This window comes from Pocillopora damicornis, chromosome 14, assembly GCF_964200805.1.
Source record: "Pocillopora damicornis chromosome 14, jaPocDami1.2, whole genome shotgun sequence".
NCBI lineage: Eukaryota > Metazoa > Cnidaria > Anthozoa > Scleractinia > Pocilloporidae > Pocillopora > Pocillopora damicornis.
The window spans coordinates 15,337,488-15,349,036 of NC_142683.1; the positions used below are offsets into that span (position 1 = coordinate 15,337,488).

At 37.5% G+C, this 11,549-nt stretch overlaps 1 protein-coding gene across 1 annotated transcript; it reads right to left on the reverse strand.

Annotated features, from left to right (window-relative positions):
* Positions 1–2,335: 2,335 nt before the first annotated feature.
* On the reverse strand, positions 2,336–11,201 carry LOC149034664 (uncharacterized). Its single transcript, XM_089194471.1, has 5 exons — positions 11,105–11,201; positions 9,948–10,107; positions 9,608–9,687; positions 5,788–5,855; positions 2,336–5,299 (listed from the first exon to the last, which is right to left on the reverse strand). The coding sequence occupies exons 1-5, from the start codon at positions 11,199–11,201 to the stop codon at positions 2,345–2,347; spliced, it is 3,360 nt and encodes a 1,119-aa protein (XP_089050597.1). The 3' UTR covers positions 2,336–2,344.
* Positions 11,202–11,549: the final 348 nt, after the last annotated feature.

The following is an 11,549-nucleotide window of genomic DNA, read 5'->3' on the forward strand; positions in this document are numbered from 1 at the left end:
CAGTACGAACACGTCCGTCGGCGTTCAAAACCGTGTGGCAATACGGAGAACGATAGACAGTGAAAGAGACACAATCGAAGAGATGATGCGCTTTTGTTAAGTGGGCGGGAGTTTGAAACATGGAATGTTAGTACACTGTTAGCTGCACACATTATCAACCTGGCGCGCGGGTCAAAACAAGCATTGAAGTCCCCATAGGATCTGCTTTCTCTACATCTTAGGTGCATCCTAAGAATATGGAGACAAACACTGTAAATCAACGCAGTTTTTATATTTTACACACTCTATATTTCTCTTACACAAAGAAGTAAAAAAATAAGCACAATAGAAACTGCATTAAATCGTTCAAGGCATTAAGTAAAATACGCGCTAAACGGAGACGCTAAAATGAACCCATTTACTCCCAAGACTGCTCATAATTTAAATTTTCCTCACGGTATTAATACACCGACAAACATGGAGTCAATAACAATGAGGGAAAATCCAAACTGGAGGATAATCTTTTACTAGAAACATGTTACATCGGATTCTCGGAACAAGCGGCAGCAAAGAGAAACACATTCTTATCATTTTCTCAGGTCCTATTTACAATGCAGTGCAAATATGTGAATTTTCATATATCTAAATTCTACATTCTTATCAGTTGGGAGAATTTTTCTTCAGAACTTGGGAGTTCGTGAGTTAATTAATACAAACTAAGATAAATGAACAATTATCTTCAACTTAAAATAAAATAGCTTCAAAACACTTCGCACGAAATACACTGACATTATACAAACCATGTTTAGTGAAAACTGTCCCAGCATGTCTTTAAAATCCTAGTTACATTGAACCAAGTGTGAGGTTAACTATTACATTTTATACCAGCATTTACCAATGGTAGTTACAATAATCTGCAAAACTAAGATTGATTTTACAAAGCTTTCTTCTAAAACAGCATTGATACAGTATATCTTAAAACTTTTGACCACATAACGGGTTCTAATTACAAAGTGTGCTCTAAATACCAAACTATAAATTCTTAAACCTAACAAAGATATTATCAGACATCTTCAAATCATGCTGAGGTACATTTAAAGCGATGAAAAATTTTGAAGAGGTGATTTTCAACAATTAGAAGTTTTATCCTGAAGCCCTGAACCTTTTCAACTACGCACTAGGTTTACATTAATTAATGAGCCTTTTTACCAAAATAATTCCCATTGAGGACTAAATGGCTTACGTTAACTGCTTCTCTCATTTATAGGCGTAAATATTTTCCTACTAGAAACAACAAATTCCATGTCACATACATTAAAAGTCATATCTATGGAAACTTTAATTATAGTGAACTCTGCGTCCCTCTTTCCTAGTTTAGATTACATGGACAATTTTCAGCCTCTCTGTCGTCGTTCTTTAAAACGAACGGAGAAGTGTTTGGTAAAACGGACAAAAATTGGCCAGACTCGTTTGATTGACAACAGGGTTGTAGCCAGCTTTTTGACTAAATGTAAGCCTCTTCCCTCACAAATTTAAGTTTTTTTTTCAACATTTGCAAGAGTCATATTATCTTTTAGTAACAGTCAAGCGGGCAGAAAACAATTGTTGGCCGGACCTACGGGACTAGAGGCTGGCTACACCCCTAAAAGTAGGTGTAATGTCTCTAACATATGGTTAGTAAATTTAATAACATCATCTCTGATGTTTACTTCTTCAAATTAAGCTTAGAATGGCAATCTTGGCACTGACAGAACTAGATTGCATTAAAATGGATTGAGTTGAAAATGGTAATCAATTTTTTTGTAAATATGAAGGTAAATTGTAACAAAGTAATTTAATATGTAGAAAACTGTCTAAGATCAATTCACGTATTTAATTCACATACATATTCAATCAAAGTTATGGAAATTAAAATTCGCCAACTTTTGCATATGACGAATTGTTTCTTTGCTTATCAAAAGCTTAGATCATAAAGGTAATTAAAATCCGATGGAAAAGCCCCTGGTTGGGTAAAAGAAATAACCTTTAAATTATTTTCCATACAACTGATTGTAATACAGGAACAGAGCTGAGTGACATGTTGGTGGAAATGGAAACCTCGTTCATAACAGAGGCCTTGTTGCATTTCGTTCTCTTCGCAAGCATTTAAATTTGTTAAGGTAACAAAAAATGACAATTCCACTGATCAAAAGATAATGAAATAGACTGGTTTATTTCTTCACCATAGTAAAGTTACACATCTCAAGTTCCATTAAACAAAAAAATAAAAAGTAAAGAAAAATAGCCAAAAATTGTTTAACATAGAGAAACATTTAAACCTTCCAGGTTCCAACTTCATTCTTTTGAGATGAAAAAAAAGATTTTCTCATTTATTTGATTTTCTATTCAAATTTTCTCTTTCCTTTGCCATCAGGTCAAACGTGAGGTCATCTCCAATCAGCATAAAGGGCGCCCAGTATTTGATTTCGTGGAACTCATCTGATTCTCTGAGGCTTTTCATGGCCAGATTCAGTGACTTGCTTGTTGGTTTACCTTCTGCAAGGTGTTGATAAAAGCATTTCATGAACTGGAGAGTAGCTTCGTCATCAATCGCCCACAGGGACACCACAACAGACCGAGCACCAGCCCCCATAAAAGCGCGCGCAATGCCAACCACACCTTCAGCCTTGATCTCGCCCCGACCACTGTGGCAGCAACTGAGCACAACAAGTTTGGCGCGAAGTTGAACATTCAACACATCTCGAATCGTTAAAATGTAATCCTCCTTCTCCGTAGGCACCGTAGATATTCGGTCTAGGTCAGGTGTAAGAGCAATTTCGCCAGTTTCCGGACATCCGTGTGCCGCAAAGTGAACTAAAGAAACGGAACTGAGTCTTTTCAACACCTCACGTTTGGTGGCCTGTCTGCCAGTGATTGGTGTGATATTCAGAATTTTTCCGATCATTTCTACTTCTTTTTCAGCATACTCAAGCTGCTCCAAGATTTTCTTTCCCTCGCTGTTAGTAACCTCGGATACCCACGGATCTCCTACAAGTAACGCACCACTGCTTTTGTGATAATCATCTGGGCAATCGGCAATGAGTCTAAGACTTGCTAACGATGGAGCGACTCGGATTGTGAACGATTCACACAGGTATTTAGAATTACCATCCTTCAATGCAGCGTAAGGAGCGATCCACAGAGGTCCATCAGGAATAATGAGTAGCTCATCCCCTTCAATCAATTCAGCCACCGGCTTCATAACGATATCATACAAAGTGCTCAAGCATCCGTCTTGTTGGATGTGAGGTTGAGGGTTGGCTTCTTTGGTTTTCTCATCCACTTTTGAACGGCCCTCCCTCAAAGCATCTAAAGATCGATTCTCGCATCTCACATTAGAACGAACACCAAGTTGTGTATAGACACCGAGCATGAACGATTCAAAGGACTGGCTAGATCCACTATTCTCTGAAACAAAACCTTTGAGTTTACTTTGTCTTAACCGAACTTGTTTTCCTTCGGAAAGAACCCAAAGATTGACGTTAGCTTTGTCCACTGCCTGAAAGACAGTGTTTGATGGAACGTTTTTTAAAACTGTGAAATCTTCATCTTCTCCCTTATGGTGACTAGTTCCACCACAAAAACTGGATTCCATGAGGTCGGTCAGAGCTTGAGCTCGCCCTTTCTCAGCAACAAATAAGGCTTCATCTACATTACCTTGTTCTACGAGAACTCTCCACAAACTCGTATACGCCATTTGATGCTGATTTCGAAAATTAACTTTCCACACATCTTTAGATTTTAGAAGTACTCTCAAGGAATCGAATAAGTGTATGCTAGCTTGATAATGTTCAACGGCTTTTGGCAGTCCACCTTGCAACTCAAAAACGGATCCTAGTGAATAGTAGGCAATTGCCTCCAAGCATTTGTCTCCTACTTCTTTAGCTATTTTAAGAGCTAGGTTGTGGTACTCTATGGCTTTTTTGAAATCACCCAGACTAATATAAGCATTGCCAAGATTGCCATAAGCAGCACCCTCCCCATGCTTGTCTCCTACTTCTTTAGCTATTTTAAAATTTAGGTTGTAGTACTCTATGGCTTTTTTGAAATCACCCAAACGGAGATAAGCATTGCCAAGACTGCCATAAGCGTTACCCTCCCCATGCTTGTCTCCTACTTCTTTAGCTATTTTAAGATGTAGGTTGTGGTACTCTATGGCTTTTTTGAAATCACCCAGACTGTGATAAGCATTGCCAAGATTGCCATAAGCACCACCTTCCCCATGCTTGTCTCCTACTTCTTTAGCTATTTTAAGATGTAGGTTGTAGTACTCTATGGCTTTTTTGAAATCACCCAGACTAATATAAGCATTGCCAAGATTGCCATAAGCGTTACCCTCCCCATGCTTGTCTCCTACTTCTTTAGCTATTTTAAGATGTAGGTTGTGGTACTCTATGGCTTTTTTGAAATCACCCAGACTAATACAAGCATTGCCAAGATTGCCATAAGCGTTACCCTCCCCATGCTTGTCTCCTACTTCTTTAGCTATTTTAAGATGCAGGTTGTGGTACTCTATGGCTTTTTTGAAATCACCCAGACTAATACAAGCATTGCCAAGATTGCCATAAGCAGCACCCTCCCCATGCTTGTCTCCTACTTCTTTAGCTATTTTAAGATGCAGGTTGTGGTACTCTTTGGCTTTTTTGAAATCACCCAGACTAATATAAGCATTGCCAAGATTGCCATAAGCAGCACCCTCCCCATGCTTGTCTCCTACTTCTTTAGCTATTTTAAGATGTAGGTTGTGGTACTCTATGGCTTTTTTGAAATCACCCAGACGGCGATAAGCATTGCCAAGATTGCCATAAGCACCACCCTCCCCATGCTTGTCTCCTATATCTTTAGCTATTTTAAGATGTAGGTTGTGGTACTCTATGGCTTTTTTGAAATCACCCAGACTGTCATAAGCATTGCCAAGATTGCCATAAGCACCACCCTCCTCATGCTTGTCTCCTATATCTTTAGCTATTTTAAGATGTAGGTTGTGGTACTCTATGGCTTTTTTGAAATCACCCAGACGGTGATAAGCATTGCCAAGACTGCCATAAGCGTTACCCTCCCCATGCTTGTCTCCTACTTCTTTAGCTTTTTTAAGATATAGGTTGAGGTACTCTATGGCTTCTTCTCCCCGATTATAGAGATCTATGACTTTCTTGACATCACCTGAACTTGCACTACCGTGGTCATGACTAATAGGATCTTTTTCCTCCATGGACTTATCTCCCACTTCACTGACAGACTGAAGTCTTAATGACAACAAGATCCTATGGTTTTTGTCAATCTTTTTTATGTTAAGGGTAAAAAATGTGGAAAAAACAAAAAAGATTATGTTTCTGATCATATTGATATGTAATAGTCCATTTTAACATTTACGTGCTTGGTTCCCAAGCCTCTGAACAAGAGGGATGATAAAGGGTGACCTTGTTATGATAAAAACATTGCTGCTTTTTAAATGCAAACTACTTTGTTATTATCGTTTCTAGACAAATTTGGTCTGGAAATTGAAGGGTGATTTAAACTAATGTAACAGTTATTGGCATGGATAGTAGAACTAAGTCAAATTGGCTAAAAGGAGTAATTTCATTAATAAGTCATGAGGTTATAACGTCTCCTATATTATTAATCACACAAACTTAAAGTATATGGGCTGACAAGTTCCCATCATAATTAACACCCTTCTTTGTATTTTCTCCCTTGAAACATCAAATTATGGAAACTTTTTTTTTTTTATACCCACGGTTAAAAATGAACGATTCTTTCAAAAGATACAGCTAGTCCCTTATCACACCAAGTGATTGCTTCTTCAAATCTCTTCAGTTCAACACAAGCAGCGCCTCCTGTAGGCAACAACACAAAGAAGCATACTATTACTGTAGCTCAATTCTGAGAAAAGAACCTGAAACCATTGAAATCATTACAGACCAGAAGAAAAAAAAAAGACAAAACAAAACAAAACAAAGAAACTAAACGGTAAAGAATAAACAGGCCCTATTAGGTTTCAGTTAGATTTATTTAGCTCTACAGACAACTGAAACTTCTAAGAACACTTAAATTGGGATCAACAACTCCCACAAAAACACTAAGAGTTAGATAAGTCCTGATCGTTTTTTCTAAAACAGCTAGATAGTGACTTAAGAGCGTGTCCACGAGAGCACCGGGCGGTCGTGCTACATGCCATCTCACCGATCTCAACGAAACTTTGTCAGTTTAAAGGCTCTACCCCAAAACTAAAAAAAAACAGACTGGTTTCTGTTTTGGTTTTTTCCGTGGGGAGATAGACCACCCCCTGGTTTTTCTTGGGTTTCACTACTGAAATCGCTTCAAATAGGTAAAATATATGAAGCTCTCACTGCGATGGTATTTAACTGATTACTTTGAGGATTTGCACACATATTTTTACATCCTTAGTTAATGGCCGCCACGAACATCAGTCAGTTTGATTGACGGTTTGTCAATCAACAGAGGCAAATATACGACTGTATTTTTAGACTTTTCGATTCATCTAAATATTTTACAACTTTGAGGTCAAATATCTCCCATTGCCAGAAAGCTACAAGACTAATCTTAATTACCCTTTATAACCCATCATTTCATCTCTGAAAATCATCAAAAAAATCTTTGGGCACTACCGTATTTTTGTCTTGGATACCTTCTAAAATCTGCGACTGTGACAAGTTTCTCTCAACTACACCTGTCACGCACTTCTTGCTCTAGGCGGTCACTTGACAAAATAAACCTATATTTTTTAGTTCTTTATACAAGATGATTGATCAAGAAATGTTAAAAATGTTAAAAACTTTCGAGATTTTTTGTAGGAATGGAAAACTTCACGTTTAGAGAGATGCATGTTCACGAAAAATCAATGGGAAAATCGTTGCGTTTCTTTCTTCAGTCGTTTATTACTTTCAAGATTTGCTAAAATCAGGACATAGGGTACAGAACAAAACATTCATTAGCCTATACTTTGATCGTCTATTATCATTATCGCACAATTTACAATAAGGAAACTGTAACAGGAGAGGAGATTTTAAAGTCACATGTCGCCTGCTTGTTGACGTACAAGTTCCCGAGCGTAACAACTTCGGCTTTTCCATACCGCGCATGACGGGAAACTCTGCCCCCCTTATTTCATAGGAAATATCAATAGCCCCATAAATTCATTAACTACGCCATGTTTCCAGAAAATAAGACTGGAAAATGTTTTTTCCACTTTCCACCATCAAGAAATTCCACGTATAGAAATAGTATTTGTAGGGTTACTGCGTGGCTTTTCATGAGAAGTAAAAATTGTTCATCTTTTTTTTTTCAAGAAGATACTTCTAAAAAGTTCTTAATCCTTCTGTTATCTTATTTTTCTGTTTTTTGACTGCAAATATCATTTGCATTTGCTATTATTTTCGCTGATTGTCATGGCCTTTCCTGTGTGCACGTGCGAGCTAGTTCATATACAGGATTCTTTCGAGTTTCTCTGGGTGGTGTCGAGCTTAGGTGTGTAGGTCTGGCGCGAAAGATATCTGCACGCTGCAACACGGGTTCCTATGTTTTCTCCTTTTTCTTCATTTGGATTTTTATTCTCTTGCTTGCATTACCACACATTTATGTTTTTTTATTCCCTCAGTGCGTTCCCTCAGACTTGGAAGTAGGCCGGGAAAAGTCAATATTGACCAGAACTGAAACCCTTTTCTATCACTATTTGTTTCAGAGAACCCCCGTCATTGGTGACTTTATTTCTCAAGAAAATGTGTTTTTATTTGCTATTTATTTCCATTAGAACACGAAACTAGGTCCTGATAAGTTTTTTTGTCTCGTGACTCCCAAAAACTAGGTTTGCGACAACATCAATTAAGAAATCAAAGGCAATTACGCCTGAGAAATTCGCTTGTAGCCTTCTACCCGCAGAAGGCAACTCCATATAATGAAACGTTCTAAGACCTCTATAAACTAGAGACATTGCGTGATGTTGAGGAGTGAAATATTTACCCTAAGTCTGTGACCCTCAAACGGATCACGTACTCGTACATGTAAGGTCTGGAAAATGTCACGCATGTATAACACCGTAGGCGCACCTGGCGAATTCTATCCACTGGCTTCAATAGCAAAGAGACAACTTATTTACTATTTGTATATGAGCAAGCTTATTTACCCTACTTGAAAAAATCCTTGATGAAGTCTACTATTGTAAGACGAAACGCGTGGGAGATAAATACAATTTTTACTTTCTCAGTTCGTGCAGTGATGCTCACCGGTTGATACAGCAGCAAATCGCTCGATACTTCAGCAGGTTATCTGCCGTAACAAAAAGAGGTTTATTGATGAGGTACCCCTCTGTAAATATGAATGAGGACGGAGAGGCCGATGCCGATGATCTAGCTTCAGAATTCGAAATTGATCGAACAAGGCAGAAGATAAGGAGGGACCTTTCAAAATTTAGACGAAGACTGCAGGAGAGGGTACAGCTGCTATTAAGCTAAAAAAAAAAAAGGCATTTGCATCTCACTTTTCTTTCATATTTATTGTCTTTGCTCACGAAAACAACTGGCTATGTCTTGGGATTTCATCAAGGGAAATTTGCAGGAAGGTTACTCGTCAAATTATCAAATTTTCCATTCCTACAAAAAATCTCGAAAGTTTTTAACATTTTTAACCTTTCTTGATCAATCATCTTGTATAAAGAGCTAAAAAATGTAGGTTTATTTTGTCAAGTAACCGCCTAGAGCAAGAATTGCGTGACAGGTGTAGTTAAGAGAAACTTGTCACAGTCGCAGATTTTAAAAGGCATCCAAAACAAAAATACGGTAGTACCCAAATAGTTTTTTGATGATTTTCAGAGATGAAATGATGGGTTATAAAGGGTAATTAAGATTAGTGTTGTAGCTTTCTGGCAATGGGAAATATTTGACCTCAAAGTTGTCAAATATTTGGATAAATCGAAAAGTCTAAAAACACTGTCGTATATTTGCCTCTGTTGATTGACAAGTCATCAATCAAACTGACTGATACTCCCAGCAGACATTAACAAAGGATATAAAAAATATGTGTGCAAATCCTCAAAGTAATCAGCTGAATACCATCGCGGTGAGAGCTTCATACATTATACCTATTTGAAGCGATTTCCTTGGTGAAAACCAAGAAAAACCGGGGGGGTGGTCTATCTCCCCCCGGAAAAAAAACCAAAACAGAAACCAGTTTGTCTTTTTGAGTTTTGGGGTAGACCCTTTAAACTGGCAAAGTTTCATTGAAATCGGTGAGATGGCATGTAGCACGACTGCCCGGTGCTCTCGTGGACACTCTCTTAACATATCTGACACCTGTGACTCATTGAACTTAAGGAACTAAAATATTCATGCTGAAATTTTGCTTTGCATTCCGCATTGAGTTCTTCATCCCGTTCAAAATAATATTCTCATCATGATTAATGGAAGTAATGGCGTAGCAGTCAAGAGCAAGATTCAAACGTACATCAGGGTGGTCTCGACCTCTTAATTAAAGTCCATTGAGACAAGATTGAACTCCATTTAACCTCATTTAACCTTAGAGTGTTGAGTTCTTTTTTTATTATTATTATTATAGTACAGCTACCATATCTAACCTCTCACAATTGCCTTAAGGAAAGTTGGATTTAACTCAATGGCTGCTTCTGCATCCCTTAGTGAATCCTGGTCATTTCCTGTTATTGAAATAAATATCTCTGATTAACCATACATGTTGCAAACCAACTACCATTACTATAATTTTGGGAAAAACTTCTGATGCTCATTGATATCTGGGGTAAGAAGTTACTTCTTTGTATATTTGAGAGGCCAAGATAAGATGTAAATTTTTCCGGGCATGCATTCAAAATTATCACCTTTTTCAGAAAACTACTACTGACAACTCAATAGCTTCAAAATAGTAAAAAAATGCATATTAAAGCTCTCATCATCTTATTAAGTTTAGAATGTGCGATTGCCCTGTTGTTGTGCAGTTTGGCCTTCAGTTCTTTGTCATTGCAGCTCATTTTAATTCCTTTGGTGTAAAAATGAATAGCATTGATGAAATCTCCTTTCTTGAAGGCCTCATTACCCTCATTCCTATAAACATCAGCTGTGGCTGCAAAGAAAAAATAAAATAATTCCAAAAAAAATTTAAAAATGAGTGTCAAAGTCTATGGTCGTAGTTAATAACTATTCGTGTATAGTCAGAGCTGCCAAGATCTGGAGATTTCAAATCTGCAGATTTTCAATAATTATGATGATGCTAACAATGTAGGTGACAACATGGGTAAGAATAATGATGAGAATTACAAGCATCACTCAACTTGAGGCAAACCCCTGGAGATGAGAGATCTTGGAGATAGGTTTCCTAAAATTCCTATTCCCTGGGCAAAATTAATAAAATGTTCAAATGCCCCACACAATCTTATGTAAAAGGCGAAATAATTAGCAATTTCACTTTCAACTAATTGATCAAGCTTTAAAAACTAATTGACCAAGCTTTAAAACCTAGACCTTGAAGCCTTATTTCTTCTGAGACATTTGTTAGTGAAAGTGCACTATCTGCCTTAAACACCTCCATATTAAATGATAATTAACACTTGTACTCTACTGGAAATTAGATGTGACAGTTTTTATTCAAATTCCCTAACGCCAGTCAGGCAGGGTTAAACCCCCTCCCCCCCTCCCCGCCCTCTTTGGCTTGGATGAAGATCAAATGCCTGTGAGTTGCTCGAGGAGAAAGGAGGGAATGTTGAAGGTTTCAAAGTGATTATCATTCATTAAAATAGAAAGATGATGGTGATGATGATGATGGTACCTATGGTGCAAACTTACAATGGATGTTATATGATGATCAAATAAAGTCTTAACTTATTATAACTTTGTGTTATTGCTTTGAACTGTTAGAAAAGAAAATAGCAAAAGTTTCTGTGTCATAGATCTCCTCAATGAACAGCATATTGTAATCATAGAAGAGAGTCATGACTGGCCAAATATCCTTTAAAGTGGTCATACAGTGTATGTATCCTTTTCCACATCTGCTGGCATTCTTGAAACTGATCGAATAGAAATTGCTCTAACAATAACTGAAGCCGAAGTTGAACCTAGCTCACCTCGTAAAGTGTCCTCGTCAAAATCTGGTGCATTTTCTCTGTCGGGTAAGTCTTCGTTTTCACATGGAACTTTAATTGAACTTCTTCCTGTAGCCATAGCAACTGTAAGAAGACTGATGATTCTTAAAAAGTTGTTCTTTTAGGTCATCCTGGCCTGAAAAAAAAGTGATTGAAAATGGTTGTAAACATCAGTTCAACATATTACCCAGTAGCAAAATAAATATTATTTCCCTTCTGAGAATGGGAGGGATACATAGACACAAAACCAGAAGCCAATTAAGAGCTAATGTCAACATGCATCAGACAAACAGCGGCAAGTCGCCCAAATTCGTTTTCTCTCCTACTTTTATATTTTGTAGCCCAATATGTCCCGATAATTGTGGTGTAGGTTTTTTGTGAAAATATATTTTAGTTTTTGAGAAATGACTTTTTTTCGTTCGACCGC

Coding starts and splice junctions, on each gene's coding strand:
- LOC149034664 (XM_089194471.1), bottom strand. CDS start 11,201: ATGGCTACAGGAAGAAGTTCAATTAAAGTTCCATGTGAAAACGAAGAC. Junction 5,856..9,607: donor CCTTAAGGCAATTGTGAGAG/GTTAGATATGGT, acceptor TGTTGCCTACAG/GAGGCGCTGCTTGTGTTGAA. Junction 5,300..5,787: donor GGTGTGATAAGGGACTAGCT/GTATCTTTTGAA, acceptor AACATAAAAAAG/ATTGACAAAAACCATAGGAT.